The following is a 17,234-nucleotide window of genomic DNA, read 5'->3' on the forward strand; positions in this document are numbered from 1 at the left end:
TAGAAATATCCAAGAATAGAAAAATATCTTGCTTTCCCCTTTACAAACTTAAAAGACTCTGGTCAGGATGAGGGTCTCAAGTAGATCTGAGATGGTTTCATTGCTCTTTCCATCAAAGGGCCCACTGGCCCAGAGAACAGGCCGATCCTGACCTCACAAGCAAGCTTCTAACACCTAATGCAAAACCTCTTGGCATTAAGGGAGAAAGGAAACCCCGGTTCTGGATGGAGACAAGACCACACCTACCGGCTGATAAAGACAGGATTGACAAGGCCACAGAGGTCGTGACTCATGGCAGGCCCACCAGGCCACACAGACGTCCCTGGCCCATCCACCCCCAGCAGATACAGCTGTGAAACCCAGTGCAGTGGCTTCAGGCCCCACCACACAAGGTCTCCAACCACATGCCTTTAAAGGAGAAACAGATAAGGAAAGATGTCAGCAAATTCCCTGCATATTTGCAGACAAAACAACACACATTCAGATGACCCATGGACAGGTCGGGGAATCAAAGGGCAGACCAGAAAGTGTCTTGAACTGAATGAGCAACTAAAACAGGGTGGCGGCGGGGGGGGGGGGGGGGGCTTGTAAACAGCGGGATCTGTTTACACAGATCACCCCCGCCCCTGTACTGGGATGGCCAGCGGCCTGCCCTCCAGGTGGCCTGCCCTCCGGGGTAGTGGCAAGATGCCAGCCGGGGCACAGGCTTGGGCAGGCCTGGAGATGAGGATGCCAGCAAGGAGGTGTCTGCGCCACCCGCCAGGGCAAAGGAGGGCAGGGAGGACACAGAGGCGGCTTGGGATGGACTGGACCATAGTGGTGGCAGCAAGCACGGTACAGGTGGAGGTTAGCCCTGGGGAGGGGTGGGGGAGGCTCCTGTGCCTGGACTGGGGAAGTGCTTGCTGCAGGGCTGTGTGTGGAAGCACAGTTAAGGGGAGGGAAGGCTCCTGAGGGAAACCTGCCCTCCCATTGGGACCCACCGCGGCCACCACCGAGGCCACAACTCTGACTCAGTCCTTCTGACTCGTCACCGACTCGGAGCCAGAGGAAACCAGACACAGAGGCCAGGAAGTGGCAGGTGCACACGGGCACGTGGGGCGGCCCCTGCTGATGCCCACACGTCTCCAGCTGACCAAAGGAGATTTCCACTGAAAACAGCAAGCACAATTTTTGTGTTTTTTTTATTTTTTTAAATTTTTTATTAGAGTTCAATTCCAACATATCGCATAACACCCAGTGCTCATCCCGCCAAGTGCCCCCTCAGTGCCCATCACCCAGTCACCCCAACCCCCCACCCACCTCCCCTTCCACTACCCCTTGTTCATTTCCCAGAGTTAGGAGTCTCTCATGGTTTGTCACCCTCACTGATATTTTCACTAATTTTTTCTCATTTCCCTTTATTCCCTTTTACTAATTTTTATATTCCCCAAACAAATGAGACCACATAATGTTTGTCCGTTTCTGATTGACTTATTTCACTCGGCATATTACCTTCCAGGTCCATCCACATCAAAGGAAATGGTGGTTACTCATCGTTTCTAATGGCTCAGTAATATCCCATTTTATATATGGACCACCACTTCTTTATCCATTCATCTTTCGGTGGACACCGAGGCTCCTTCCACAGTTTGGCTATTGTGGACATTGCTGCTATAAACATCGGGGTGCAGGTGTCCCAGCGTTTCACTGCATCTGTATCTTTGGGGCAAGCACGATTTTTGAAGAAACCTCATATTAAAGAGTAAAAGGAGTGAACACAGATCTGTTTCTTCAGACCAGAGCAAAGGGACAGAGAAAGTGCTCGGACAGGCAGGGAAACAAAAATCTTTTTCCCTTCAAAGTGATTTTTAAGGACTGAGTAAAATCAAAATACATTACTTTCTTATTTTTAAAATGTAAAGGCCAGGTAAGCCTGGGTGGCTCAGTGGTTGAGCATCTGCCTTTGGCTCAGGGTGTGATCCCAGGATCCTGGGATCGAGTCCCCCGTCAGGCTCCCTGCATGGAGCCTGCTTCTCCCTCTGCCTGTGTCTCTGCCTCTCTCTGTGTGTCTCTCATGAATAAATAAATAAAATCTTTAAAAAAAATCAGACATATGACTCCATGGGTAGTCTGACTTCCATATTTAAAAAATAAGAGTAAAAGCCATTGTCTGAGATGCATTTACTAAGCAACCATCCCAGAGAGGTGCTCGACGTAGAGAACATAAAGCCAAATTCATGTGCCCTCCTCCCCGCGCTGATGGCCCACAGGATGTTCCACGCTGACACACTCTGCCCTTCGGCAGGCAGCCCCACGCCAGCAGGCGCAGATGCTCCCTTCCCCATGAGCACAGCACTCACACTGCTGTGTGTGTTTCCACCTGGACTTTAAGGCCAGTTCTGAAGAGCAAAGTCTATTCTTTTTTTTTTTTTTTTTTTTTTTTTTTGGTAAAATTTTATACCAAGATGAAACTTCCATCTCAATCAGTCATCAGGAAACTGAATTTTAATATTAAGTCCTACATGATATCCTAAATTAGAAACACCGAAGCAAATCGATACACTATCCCAAATAAGACAGAACCCTGAGGACCCCGGTCTGTTATCTGTTATTTTAAGGGGATTAGTCATTAACTTCCATCTACTAAAAACACCTCACAGACGTTAAAAATCTAGAATATTTATGTGTCGATTTATTTCCTTCCTGACTTTGAACAGTGATGAAAATGATTTCCCTTCACGATGTGTGTTCGTGAATCAAATGGACGCTAGAACATTCTGGGGACACACGTGGAGAAGCAGCCCCACCTCCTGCAACAGCTATCCCTAAAGAGTTGGGTGGTAAGAAATGAATTTTGCAAACCAAGTACCATTTTCTCGTTTGCTGATATGATGAGTTCAATTTTTACTTTTATTATCAATCTTTCCTTGATAGCGGTTTTGTCTATGACTGCATGTACCCTGAGAGGGACTCTTCGATCAGTGATTTAACACATGAAAGAAGCATTTTGTGATGTAAAAAAAATAACACCACTTATTGAAGCTCTGCTTTTTATTTCTAAACTCTCGGGGTCAGGCAGCCCAGGTGGCTCAGCGGTTTAGCGTCTGCCTTTGACCCAGGGCGTGATCCTAGAGTCCCAGGATGGAGTCCCACATTGGGCTCCTTGCATGGAGCCTGCTTCTACCTCTCCCTCTGTCTCTGCTTCTCTCCCTCTCTGTGTCTCTCATGAATAAACAAAATCTTTAAAAAAAAAATAAAACTCTCAGGGTCATTCTGAGAGATGGCAGGGAAGGGCTTTGTGGCTGGAAAGCACCAGCTCTGGGCAGAACAAACCGCCCTGGAGTGCAGAAGCCTCTCCTCTGGCTTGGGGGCCCCTGTGGGTACCAGCGCTCAGTGGTGAGCTCCCACCTTCCTGGAGGAGGTGTCCGGAGACACGACACCTGCAAAGTTGGTCCTCGTGGATCCTCAGCAAGATCCTCCTTGCATTCCTGGCCCTCAAAACATGCTACGTGACAAGATAAGTATTTCGATAATGACCACTCCTGACCTGCCACTCAGAGAGGAGAGTGTCCCACACTGTCACTTACTCAGGTGTCTCAGTATGTTTACGTCTAACAGCAGAGGAACCTGGGCTTGGGGTCAGGATTTTACTATATGAATCAGAGCAGTGTCAGACCGCACACACCTCCCCTCCCAAGGACAAGCAGCTCTGCCGGATGGCTGCGCTTCTCCAGGCATAGCGGAGAGAGGAAGCAGTCCCCCACGCTGATGGTGGTCATGACCTCAAACCCACACCCTTCAACCCTTCAATCCAACCCTTCATGACCTTCAAATTAACCTTTCTGCCTCACTGGCTAAGCAAGTTTATTCATAAAAAGCAAAGATGTCTATAATTTTGTAGACTATATTTAAGAGTCCCAAACACAGAATAATGTCACCACAGAAGTTGGGAAGATGCGTCCTATCTTAATGAACGGTCTCCATCTCCACTGCCCCATCCAACAACATTCGCATCCTGAGCCGCATGGGGGTAGCCTGCCTCCAGAAGCTAACCCGCCCGCTGCTGTACATGCCAGGTATTTCTGTTTTCGATCCTTGCTATCAGCTGTGGTGGGAGAAGAGTCGACTCCCTTCTTTCAGCTCCTCCTGCAACCTCCCCGTTGGTGGCCGCGCACAGGCGGCCTATCTTGGCAGCAGGCAGATGGTGATTTATCAGGAACGTGTCCTCCCAGCCTCCTGCAACCGCAGAGTCCCTTGAAGGGCCCTGGGGGTGGAGAACTGAGCATCATGGCTTCTCATCTCCATGGCAAAACTGACAGGAAAAAATGAGCATTTCTAAACTGTTCCAAAAACACAGGCCTTCTGTTTACTGAACTCACCTAAAATTCAAATTTCTCTCAAGTGAACTCAAAAACAGAGCTCTTTGCAGTCAACTCACAAAAGTAAATGTACCTTGAAAGCAAATTGGAAAAGATTATCCTTTGCGCAGTCGGGTGATGATGCTGGGGCCAGGTCTGAGCAAGAAGTGAGGTTTATGATCAGCAGGGGTGGGCCAGGCTCACCGACAGCCGGCCACATTCACATGCACCTCCCTCAGCTCCAACCTCCAATTGCATGTCTGAAAGGAACCTGCACATCTCTGCCTCGAGCCTCTTCCAGACAAAGGCGGGGGAGAGTCAGGAAAGCAGTACAGACTCTGGGCGATGTTCACTACATGCCTCCTGTAAGGTAGCCTACTGTGATGCAGTGCACACACCGGGTGATGTCTCCAGGCCGGACCTTCCCACACAGGGAACAGAGCCCCCAGTAGCACTGGCCTGCTACTTACCCTCACTGCAACTATTAGATCAACCAGCGCTAAGCAAGTTCCTCACGCATAAGCAAGTTGATAAACATCACCATTTGAGGTGGACCATCTGGCCCTCACCCTAACACGTTGCTCATTTATCTTTCCTCTTTGTAAAGTCTTATCCAAGAAGCAAAATTAATTTGGAGAAATGCTTTCTAAAAAGAGATCATCGGGCTTGCAGTTTGGAGAATTCAGAAGGCATGGGAACTGAACATGGTTACTACCGCCACCCATGTCTGCGCTTGCGGGAACACCTGCACAGATATGCATCTGACACAACATGCACATTCCAGGAACCACACAGGGGATGTCCTCATGCTCTCTCTAAATATGTTAACTTCTGATGGAGCTCCCCAACGTGCAATGGAACCATGTAAGGGACAGGGCCTCACACTCCCCTCCCCCAGCCATAAAAGATGAGCAGGATAGGCCAATGCAGTTAGACTTAGAAAGGAGTCTGGGTCCACACGAGCCATCCTCTGAGCCCCACCAGCAAGCTGGGAGGAGGGGGGAGCCTCCCCACCCGCTCAGTCACAAGGCTTAGAAGCAGGACCACACCACGCAGCTTTTAGCGTGCTCCAAGGACAATCCCTGACCAACTCTGGCTCCAAGGATAAAGCAGCTAGCTTGAAAAAGAGCAGTCAAAGCAGTGGATCTCTTTGTTCCAAGAGATATCAACACGCAAGTCATGAGGGACCGGGACGAAAGAGGACAACACCTAAAATCCATGAAATCAACTGGCATTTGGCCATGGGAAGGCAAATGCATGTCAGAAGCCACTGCAATTCCTCATAACACATTCCTGTAACGTGAAAAGGTGAACACAGACCTTAAATAAGGTCAGGACGGTTAACAACGGAGACCCAAGTGCTTACTACCGCATAGTGCAGAAGGGGAGAGACTAGTGGAATTATGATCTTACATGTCCTTATGAATGAATGCATCTGTGCAATAATTGAGAGTGGCTGGATTGTGTTTTCAGTATCTACACTTAGTTGTTTTATTTAGAGGTTAAAGCTTACAAAAAGCTGAACTGAGAGAAAATACACTGTTCCTTCATTTCATGACCAATGCATGTAACACTTCTCTATGTGGAACACGGTGCCCTAACATGCACACACCAGGGGGTAGTGGCATGATGTCACCATCAAATGGGGCAAAGAGCCCATGGGGCCACGCTTCCCACATGACGGGGGCTCCTGCTACGTGCTCAGCACCCACCTCGCTGGTTGGCACACAGTGAGCAGCAGCTCCATGCAGTGAGGGCCGGGCACCCTGCAGGGAGCACAAGGCATTGCAGTGCTCTGGCATCAGGCATGACATACACAATAGTTTCTTGCTGGAGAAAGTGCTGGAGATTTGTGGTTCATTTTGACGTTTTTAAATTATAATTCAATTTATTAAAGATTCAAATTTTAAAATCTAGTTTCCTTAAGTTGTTCATCCAATTTAATATCTTATTTACTATGTTTAGAAATCTAGTAAATTTTAAGGGCACCTGGATGGCTCAGTCGGTTAAGTGTTTGCCTTTAGCTCAGGGGTCCTGGGGTCAAGCCCCATGTCAGGCTCCCTGCTCAGTGGGGAGTCTGCTTTTCCCTCTCCCTCTGTCCATCCCCCTACCTGTGTGCTCTCTCAGATAAATAAACAAAATCTTTTTTAAAAAAATCTAGTAAATTTTAACAATCACATGCAAAGTAGCTTTGATTTATGTTAAATCTACTCATGATGAAAAGATTAAAAACCTTTAGGAAATGAATTGTTTACAATTTAAGTTATTCTAAAACTGTCAATATTCGTTTCAAATGTTATATTTTCATGAATACTTTAGATGAAAAGAAAGTTAAAAAGCAAAATGCTCCCAATTCTCAAAAATCTAATAAAGTAAACACAAATATGTTGAATCTCAAGTTCTTTTAAAAATTTAAATGCTGTTCACAAACAGGAACATTGTCTCATTTTTCTCAACTAAAAAGTCACAAACCTAAGTCAATTCAGATTTCAAGTTGGAATCAGATATTTTAATATATCAAAATCCTTAAAATATTACAAACACCTAAAATATTAATTATTCTCAGATTATTCCTAAATTCACAGAAAACCAATAATACAATGGGCTTGATACACTTCATCTGTATATTAATTCCAACCACTGGAGAAGCCAGTGGGGTTACCATTCTAGGGGAACCAGCAAACTTGTATTCAATTTTATAACCAAGAAAAATAACTGTTTCTCAGATATAGACTTAGGTTATTTTTCCTTGGGAGAGCTAAACACAATTCTCAAAGGAAGGTGGCCTATTTAAAACATGTAGATTTAAATTTCATCCTCGAAAAAAAAAAATAAATAAATAAATTTCATCCTCGTATGCTTTATTTTTTTTTTAATTAACTTTTATTGGTGTTTAATTTACCAACATACAGAAAAACACCCAGTGCTCATCCCGTCAAGTGTCCACCTCAGTGCCCGTCACCCATTCCCCTCCAACACCCGCCCCCCTCCCCTTCCACCACCCCTAGTTCGTTTCCCCGAGTTAGGAGTCTTTATGTTCTGTCTCCCTTCCTGATATTTCCCAACATTTCTTTTCCCTTCCTTTATATTCCCTTTCACTATTATTCATATTCCCCAAATGAATGAGAACATACACTGTTTGTCCTTCTCCGATTGACTTATTTAACTCAGCATAATACCCTCCAGTTCCATCCACGTTGAAGCAAATGGTGGGTATTTGTCGTTTCTAATTGCTGAGTAATATTCCATTGTATACATAAACCACATCTTCTTTATCCATTCATCTTTCGATGGACACCGAGGCTCCTTCCACAGTTTGGCTATTGTGGCCATTGCTGCTAGAAACATCGGGGTGCAGGTGTCCCGACGTTTCATTGCATCTGAATCTTTGGGGTAAATCCCCAACAGTGCAATTGCTGGGTCGTAGGGCAGGTCTATTTTTAACTCTTTGAGGAACCTCCACACAGTTTTCCAGAGTGGCTGCACCAGTTCACATTCCCACCAACAGTGTAAGAGGGTTCCCTTTTCTCCGCATCCTCTCCAACATTTGTTGTTTCCTGCCTTGTTAATTTTCCCCATTCTCACTGGTGTGAGGTGATATCTCATTGTGGTTTTGATTTGTATTTCCCTGATGGCAAGTGATGCAGAGCATTTTCTCATGTGCCTGTTGGCCATGTCCATGTCTTCCTCTGTGAGATTTCTCTTCATGTCTTTTGCCCATTTCATGATTGGATTGTTTGTTTCTTTGGTGTTGAGTTTAATAAGTTCTTTATAGATTTTGGAAACTAGCCCTTTATCTGATATGTCATTTGCAAATATCTTCTCCCATTCTGTAGGTTGTCTTTTAGTTTTGTTGACTGTATCCTTTGCTGTGCAAAAGCTTCTTATCTTGATGAAGTCCCAATAGTTCATTCTTGCTTTTGTTTCTTTTGCCTTCGTGGATGTATCTTGCAAGAAGTTACTGTGGCCAAGTTCAAAAAGGGTGTTGCCTGTGTTCTCCTCTAGGATTTTGATGGAATCTTGTCTCACATTTAGATCTCTCATCCATTTTGAGTTTATCTTTGTGTATGGTGAAAGAGAGTGGTCCAGTTTCATTCTTCTGCATGTGGATGTCCAATTTTCCCAGCACCATTTATTGAAGAGACTGTCTTTCTTCCAATGGATAGTCTTTCCTCCTTTATCGAATATTAGATGACCGTACATTTCAGGGTCCACTTCTGGGTTCTCTATTCTGTTCCATTGATCTATGTGTCTGTTTTTGTGCCAGTACCACACTGTCTTGATGACCACAGCTTTGTAATACAACCTGAAATCTGGCATTGTGATGCCCCCAGCTAAGGTTTTCTTTTTTAAAATTCCCCTGGCTATTCGGGGTCTTTTCTGATTCCACACAAATCTTAAAATAATTTGTTCTAACTCTCTGAAGAAAGTCCATGGTATTTTGATAGGGATTGCATTAAACGTATAAATTGCCCTGGGTAACATTGACATTTTTACAATATTAATTCTGCCAATCCATGAACATGGAATATTTTTCCATCTCTTTGTGTCTTCCTCAATTTCTTTCAGAAGTGTTCTATAGTTTTTAGGGTATAGATCTTTTACCTCTTTGGTTAGGTTTATTCCTAGGTATCTTATGCTTTTGGGTGCAATTGTAAATGGGATTGACTCCTTAATTTCTCTTTCTTCAGTCTCATTGTTAGTGTATAGAAATGCCATTGATTTCTGGGCATTGATTTTGTATCCTGCCACGCTACCAAATTGCTGTATGAGTTCTAGCAATCTGGGGGTGGAGGCTTTTGGGTTTTCTATGTAGAGTATCATGTCATCGGCGAAGAGGGAGAGTTTGACTTCTTCTTTGCCAATTTGAATGCCTTTAATGTCTTTTTGTTGTCTGATTGCTGAGGCGAGGACTTCCAGAACTATGTTGAACAGCAGTGGTGAGAGTGGACATCCCTGTCTTGTTCCTGATCTTAGGGGAAAGGCTCCCAGTGCTTCCCCATTGAGAATGATATTTGCTGTGGGCTTTTCGTAGATGGCTTTTAAGATGTCGAGGAAAGTTCCCTCTATCCCAACACTCTGAAGGGTTTTGATCAGGAATGGATGCTGTATTTTGTCAAATGCTTTCTCTGCATCTAATGAGAGTATCATATGGTTCTTGGTTTTTCTCTTGCTGATATGATGAATCACATTGATGGTTTTACGAGTGTTGAACCAGCCTTGTGTCCCAGGGATAAATCCTACTTGGTCATGGTGAATAATTTTCTTAATGTGTTGTTGGATCCTATTGGCTAGTATCTTGTTGAGAATTTTTGCATCCATGTTCATCAGGGATATTGGTCTGTAATTCTCCTTTTTGGTGGGGTCTTTGTCTGGTTTCGGAATTAAGGTGATGCTGGCCTCATAGAACGAATTTGGAAGTACTCCATCTCTTTCTATCTTTCCAAACAGCTTTAGTAGAATAGGTATGATTTCTTCTTTAAACGTTTGATAGAATTCCCCTGGGAAGCCATCTGGCCCTGGACTCTTGTGTCTTGGGAGGTTTTTGATGACTGCTTCAATTTCCTCCCTGGTTATTGGCCTGTTCAGGTTTTCTATTTCTTCCTGTTCCAGTTTTGGTAGTTTGTGGCTTTCCAGGAATGCGTCCTTTTCTTCTAGATTTCCTAATTTATTGGCGTACAGCTGTTCATAATATGTTTTTAAAATCGTTTGTATTTCCTTGGTGTTGGTAGTGATGTCCCCTTTCTCATTCATGATTTTATTAATTTGAGTCTTCTCTCTCTTCTTTTTAATAAGGTTGGCTAATGGTTTATCTATCTTATTAATTCTTTCAAAGAACCAACTCCTGGTTCTGTTGATCTGTTCCACAGTTCTTTTGGTCTCGATATCATTGAGTTCTGCTCGAATTTTAATTAACTCTCTTCTTCTGCTGGGGGTGGGGTCTATTTGTTGCTTTTTCTCTAGTTCCTTTATGTGTAAGGTGAGCTTTTGAATTTGAGATCTTTCCAGTTTTTGAATGTATGCTTGTATTGCAATGTATTTCCCCCTCAGGACTGCTTTTGCTGCATCCCAAAGATTTTGAACGGTTGTATCTTCATTTTCATTAGTTTCCATGAAACTTTTTAATTCTTCCTTAATTTCCTGGTTGACCTTTTCATCTTTTAGCAGGATGGTCCTTAACCTCCACGTGTTTGTGGTCCTTCCATATTTCTTGTTGTGATTAAGTTCTAATTTCAAGGCATTATGGTCTGAGAATATACAGGGGACTATCCCGATCTTTTGGTATCGGTTCAGACCCGATTTGTGACCCAGTATGTGGTCTATTCTGGAGCAAGTTCCATGTGCACTTGAGAAGAATGTGTATTCAGTTGAGTTTGGATGTAAAGTTCTGTAGATATCTGTGAAATCCATCTGGTCCAGTGTATCATTTAAAGCTCTCGTTTCTTTGGAGATGTTGTGCTTAGAAGACCTATCCAGGGTAGAAAGAGCTAGATTGAAGTCACCAAGTATAAGTGTATTATTATCAAGGTATTTCTTGAGTTTGGTTATTAATTGGTTTAAATATTTGGCAGCTCCCACATTCGGGGCATATATATTGAGGAGTGTTAAGTCCTCTTGTTGGATAGATCCTTTGAGTATGAGATAGTGTCCCTCTTCATCTCTCACTATAGTCTTCGGGGTAAATTTTAATTTATCTGATATAAGGATGGCAACCCCTGCTTTCTTTTGAGGACCATTTGAATGGTAAATGGTTCTCCAACCTTTTATTTTCAGGTTGTAGGTGTCCTTCTGTCTAAAATGAGTCTCTTGTAGACAGCAAATAGATGGGTCCTGCTTTTTTATCCAGTCTGAAACCCTGCGCCTTTTGATGGGGTCATTAAGCCCGTTCACATTCAGAGTTACTATTGATAGATATGAGTTTAGTGTCATCATATCTATTCAGTCCTTGTTTTTGTGGATTGTTCCACTGAACTTCTTCTTAAAGGGGAATTTTAAGAGTCCCCCTTAAAATTTCTTGCAGAGTTGGTTTGGAGGTTACATATTCTTTCATTTCCTGCCTGTCTTGGAAGCTCTTTATCTCTCCTTCCATTTTGAATGAAAGCCTTGCTGTATAAAGTATTCTTGGTTGCATGTTTTTTTCATTTAGGACCCTGAATATATCCTGCCAGCCCTTTCTGGCCTGCCAGGTCTCTGTGGAGAGGTCTGCTGTTACCCTAATATTCCTCCCCATAAAAGTCAGGGACTTTTTTTCTCTTGTTGCTTTAAGGATCTTCTCCTTATCTTTGGAATTTGCAAGCTTCACTATTAAATGTCGAGGTGTTGAACGGTTTTTGTTGATTTTAGGGGGGGGAATCTCTCTATTTCCTGGATCTGAATGCCTGTTTCCCTTCCCAGATTTGGAAAGTTTTCAGCTATGATTTGTTCAAATACATATTCTGGCCCTCTGTACCTTTCAGCGCCCTCAGGAACCCCAATTAAACGTAGGTTTTTCTTCCTCAGGCTGTCATTTATTTCCCTTAATCTATCCTCATGGTCTTTTAATTGCCTGTCTCTTTTTTCCTCAGTTTCCCTCTTTGCCATCAACTTGTCTTCTATGTCACTCACTCGTTCTTCCACCTCGTCAAGCCTCGTCGTTAGGACTTCTAGCTTGGATTGCATCTCATTTAATTGATTTTTAATTTCTGCCTGATTAGATCTAAATTCTGCAGTCATGAAGTCTCTTGAGTCCTTTATGGTTTTTTCTAGAGCCACCAGTAGCTGTAAAATAGTGCTTCTGAATTGGCTTTCTGACATTGAATTGTAATCCATATTTTGTAACTCTGTGGGAGAGTGGGCTGTTTCTGATTCTTTTTTTTGAGGGGTTTTCCTTCTAGTCATTTTGCTCAGTGCAGAGTGGCCAAAAACAAGTTGTATTGGGAAAAGGAGAAAAAGAGAGAGAAGGAAAGAAAAGAGAAAAAGAAAAAAGAGAAAGAAGAAAAAAATAGGGGAAAAAGAGAAGAAAAAGAAAGAAAAAGAAAGAAAGGAGAAAAAAGAAAAAAGGGGGGGTGGGGGAAGCAATCAGAAATCAAGAAGAAAGAGAGAAAAAAAAAGCACAAAACAAAACAAAAACAAAAACAAAAACAAAAAAAACAAAAAACAAAAAAAAAACCACGGGGGAGTATCTTCCGATTCTGTGTAGTTTAAGTCCCTTGACTTCCCTTGGAACTGGTCCGTCTCGCTGGTCTTCTGGGGGAGGGGCCTGCTGTGCTGATTCTCAGGTGTTAGCACTTGGGGGAGCTGCTCTGCCCCTGCCTGGTGCAGGGCTCAGTGGGGGTTGTTCACCCCGTGAGGCCCCGGGAGGAAGCCACAGTGGCGGGGGCAGCTCTGGGACCCTGGAGTCAGCCCCCGCAGTAGCTCCGGGGCTCTCCTTCTGCAGGGCCTGGGGGCTCCGGGGCGGGGCCGCTGATCTGCTCAGTTCCAGGCAGGAGCGTCCTTGCTGTCCTGGGCCCTCCCGGCCTCTGCCTGTCCCGGGGGAGGCCGGATCCTGGGCTGTGTCCCGGCGCCCTGTGCTCCGGGGCCTGCGCTGTTGGATTCGCGCTCCCGGCGGTGCAGCTCCCTCCGCGGAGCCGCCGCCCGAGCCTCTCCGAGCTGTTCCCGGAGCCGCGCAGCCCCCTCCGCGGAGCTTCTTCCTCCTCCCGAGCCGCCGCCGCCGAGCTGTTCCCGGAGCCCCGCAGCCCCCTCCGCGGAGCCGCCGCCCGAGCCCCTCCGAGCTGTTCCCGGAGCCGCGCAGCCCCCTCCGCGGAGCCGCCGCCCGAGCCCCTCCGAGCTGCTCCGGGTCCCGCCGAGCGCTGCAGCCCTTAGGGAGCTCGGCGCACTCCCCGGGGCGCAGTTCCTCTGTTACTGTCCCAGGGAGCCCGAGGGCGTCCCCGCCTTTCTGGGGATCCTGCTCCAATTCCCCGGGAGGCCTTTCCGCCCGGGAAGGTTGGTGCAGCTCCTGCTCCTCCGGGCCGGGGCTCTCCTGTCCTGGGGACACTCGCCCCGGCCTCAGCCCGGCTCCTCGCGGGGCCCCTCCCCCTTGGAGGCCTTTTGTGTCTTTATTTCTTTTTCCCCGTCTTCCTACCTTGATAGAAGCGCGAACTCTTCTCACTGTAGCGTTCCAGCTGGTCTCTCTTTAAATCTCAGGCCGAATTCGTAGGTTTTCAGGATGATTGGATGGTTTTCTACGTAATTTGCTGAGGACAGGTGACCTGGAGACCCTACTCCTCCGCCATCTTGCCCCTCCCCCCTCCCTCGTATGCTTTAGTAAATAAAATTTTCTAAAAGGTTTGACAGACGATGACTTGGGAAGAATACTGACTATTTTAAGGCTTCTAGAAAGTAACAATATTGTCTGTGTACTTCTATTTATAGAATGACATGTACCAATTAATTCTAATACCAATTGATTATGACCTTACTATAATCAAAGTTTTAATAAATAAAGTGTATGGTGCCTGGCTCAATTCCTAACACTACCAAACTAACAGCCTAGCAGAAAAAGAGATATAGTTGTCCAAGTATCCCTATGTCCTTCCACAGTCAAGATCTGGCATTCATTGAAAAATTAAAACACATCAGAAAGAAACGTAGGTTAGCCAACTGTCAAGAGACACAGCAATCAACAGAATGAGACTCAGGTATGACCCAGATATTGGAATTGTCAGCCAGGGAACTTAAAAATTACAATACTATTTTAAAGATTCTACTGTAATTTCATTAGAGAGATAAATTTTTGAAAAGAAAAAACTTACTAAGTCTAGAATAGTTAGAAGAAATACAAGTTCTATACTTGAAAGAGAAAACAAGAAAATAAAAAAGCAAAACTGAATCTATAAAAAAAACTGTAAATACAAAGGACAAAATGTCAATTTTAGATTAAAAGCTAGATTGGTCAGTAAGCAAAATATTTGATCCAAAAGATAAAGATATGAAGAATATAAAATAAGCATTTTTAAAATGAAAAAACTCAAATAATTAATAGCACATAAAACAACGCACAATCTTTATAATATCCAAAGAAAGGCAAATTAAAATAATGAGGTACTATTTCTTGATAATGAACTTAACAAAGATAATGAAAGCATTAATAATGTAAGGAAATACAAAACGGGGAACATTTTGAAAAATATTTCTCTGTACATATCAGAACCCCTGCAAAGGTTTTGCTCTTTTACTCAGTAGCACTATTTTAATGATTTATCTTGAGAAAATAAATCAAGATACAGGAAAACATTGGATATACATCTGATTATTATAATACCACGATACTAAAAACAGCCTAGATGTCCACTGTAACGTATCACAATCTTAAAAGAAAATAAGAAGTTTTCAGATGTCCATTTCTTAACTTTTTCCTTCTCTTTTTCCATGCCAGGGGCTCTGCACCTCAGGAGGAGAACAGTCACTGCACCATCCTGCACATTTTCATGTTTGGTCTTCCTTTATTCCCTTGCTGAGTTATTTTGAGTGATAGCCTGAACCCCTCAGAGTAGCTTCTCATTCTATTCTGCTAAAAGGCATTTTTACACCAATACTGAATCTTCAGAACCACTGGCACCAACCTCTACCTGCAGGTCACTGTACCCTGCAGTCTGCTGCCCACCTTGCTGACCACTCTCCTTGTTGCATCATCAGCTCTCCTGCCCTCCCAGCTACGCCTCCACCTCATCGTGCTGGTCTGTCAAGAGGATTCACACAGGAATCCAACAGCTCCAGAAAGGACACCAGAGACGCAGAATAGGTAATGATAACACGTATTATCAATCAGAAAAGTGGGCACCTGCGGTCCTCACAGCATGGCCTTGCATCATGGTAAGTGATCATAATCACACGTGCAGAGAATATGTGAACCTGAACGCCTGCTGGCAGTGGACTGCAGGGCCACAACAGAGTTGATGCGCTTGAGGACCTCCGTGGCACAGACGGCGTCTGAGAGTCTGAGGCCCCCCTGACCACAGCAGTGCACTGCAGGGAACAGGTGTGGTCCCACTTTGTGCAGGCAACGTGCCAGGCTGACCCACACAACCACGTGGTAATACTGTTCTCTGAATCCACATGCCCAAGATACTCACATTGCCACGTTTGAACAGCTGGTATTTTACTGCAAGACAGTGCACTCCCCCGTATGAGAGATTGTAGCTGGTGGTTTTCTCCCAATTACGCAAATGCCTCTAAATTGTGTGGTCTTCCTCCCCCACCCAAAATGTTGGTGAGGATTTTCTACACCCTTTTCACCCCTGCTCTGGGACTCCCCCGATGACAGTGTTTGTGCTAGTGCTCATGTGCCACACGCCCGTGCATTTCTGTAGTTGAGAGCAAGTGCCCGAATGACAAACACTGGCTGCACAAGAGAACACACCGAAGTCCTCCTCTCCCAAGCCTGCCTTCCTGCACGCGATGAAAATGGGTGCATCACCTTAAATGTGACAGGATTTCACCCAGACAAAGGCCAACAGATATGGGAAATGCGAGGAAAGCCTCGTAGGGAGTGGAGCCACCCCCCCTCCCCGCCCTGAGGAGACTGTACCTGGGGGGCTGCCGGGCTGAAGGCCACACTGGTGACGGTGTCCGTGTGTCCGGCCAGTCTGTGAGAAAACGTGCTTGAGCCCAGGTCATACATGTAGGCCTGTAAGACAAGCACATGGGCTCCATGCTCACAGGGCCAGCGGTGAGCGGGAGTCGTACACAGCCAAAGCACACAGCCTGCATCTGGGAGGCAGCAGGTGTCCTGACACCATCAGGGAACCCACTCGAGGACACATGCATTTCTCCTCCTCGCCTTTTCAGGTCTTTATCGTCTTCATGTCCACAGCCCCTCATGCCTCCACAGTCCAATCTTACCTGCAAGCCCCAAACGGTGACAAAGTGCTGTTTTATGGTCCTTTCCCATAAACTTGAGGCAAAACCTTGTACTCTGCTTCCTACTAATCAGTCTGGAATTTGAGCAATTCAAACATTTTTAATTTTTTCTATAGCTGTCAATAAAATTAAAAGTAAGAACTTACATTCCTCACTAATGGCATTACTATCTAAAAGGATACGTATGTGTGTATATATACACATAGATGTCACCAGAAACTTTATTTTGGGGACAGAAATCTGGTATCGGAGACCATCTTGATGTGATAGAAGAGGTGAGAAATTCATTCTAGTTTTTAAGTAACAAATGTGCAGACAAGAATTTTGAGGACTCTACTAGTAATAAAGAGAAATGGCACATCACAGCAGAGGCAGGACACCTAGGCAACTAGGCAATTCTTTTTTACACACACACACACACACACACAAAAAAAAAAAAAAAAAAAAAACACAGCCTTTCAGCTGGAACCACCATCTTTCAGTAATTCACCAAAATGACCAACACAAAGGGAAAGAGGAGAGGTTCCCACTATATGTTCTCTAGGCCTCTTAGAAAACATGGAGTTGTTCCTTTGGCCACATACATGTGAATCCATAAGAAAGGTGATATTGGGGACATCAAGGGAATGGGCACTGTTCAAAAAGGAATGCCCCACAAATGTTACCATGGCAAAACCGGAAGAGTCTACAATGTTACTCAGCATGCTGTTGGCATTGTTGTAAACAAACAAGTTAAGGGCAAGATTCTTGCCAAGAGAATTAATGTCTGCATTGAGCATATTAAACACTCAAAGAGCCGAGATAGCTTCCTGAGGCGTGTGAAGGAAAATGATCAGAAATAGAAGGAAGCTAATGAGAAAGGTACTTGGGTCCAACTGAAGCGCCAGCCTGCCCCACCCAGAGAAGCACACTTTGTGAGAACCAATGGAAAGGAGCCTGAACTGCTGGAACCCATTCCCTATGAATTCATGGCATGATAAATGTAAAGAAAATAAAAGACCTCAGGCTTGTATAAAAAAG

At 44.7% G+C, this 17,234-nt stretch overlaps 1 protein-coding gene and 1 pseudogene across 10 annotated transcripts in view; one reads left to right on the top strand and one right to left on the bottom strand.

Annotated features, from left to right (window-relative positions):
• Positions 1-17,234, bottom strand: part of WDR27 (WD repeat domain 27) — a 238,367-nt gene that overhangs the window by 76,460 nt on the left and 144,673 nt on the right. For 6 of the 10 annotated variants that reach the window (XM_041743603.1, XM_041743601.1, XM_041743609.1 and 3 more), the window contains 2 exons: positions 15,883-15,981; positions 14,285-15,743 (listed from right to left, as the gene is read on the bottom strand). The exons of 1 other annotated variant lie outside the window; for it this stretch is intronic. In XM_041743603.1, the coding sequence (XP_041599537.1) occupies positions 15,627-15,743; positions 15,883-15,981 (216 nt within the window). In that variant the 3' untranslated portion in view covers positions 14,285-15,626. Of the gene's footprint in view, positions 1-14,284; positions 15,744-15,882; positions 15,982-17,234 lie in introns of those variants that run through there. 3 more of the 10 variants (XM_041743606.1, XM_041743605.1, XM_041743604.1) reach the window with 1 other exon arrangement.
• LOC121484386 lies at positions 16,706-17,206 on the top strand (annotated as a pseudogene).

This window comes from Vulpes lagopus, chromosome 2 (genome assembly GCF_018345385.1).
Source record: "Vulpes lagopus strain Blue_001 chromosome 2, ASM1834538v1, whole genome shotgun sequence".
In the NCBI taxonomy this organism is placed as follows: Eukaryota; Metazoa; Chordata; class Mammalia; order Carnivora; family Canidae; genus Vulpes; species Vulpes lagopus.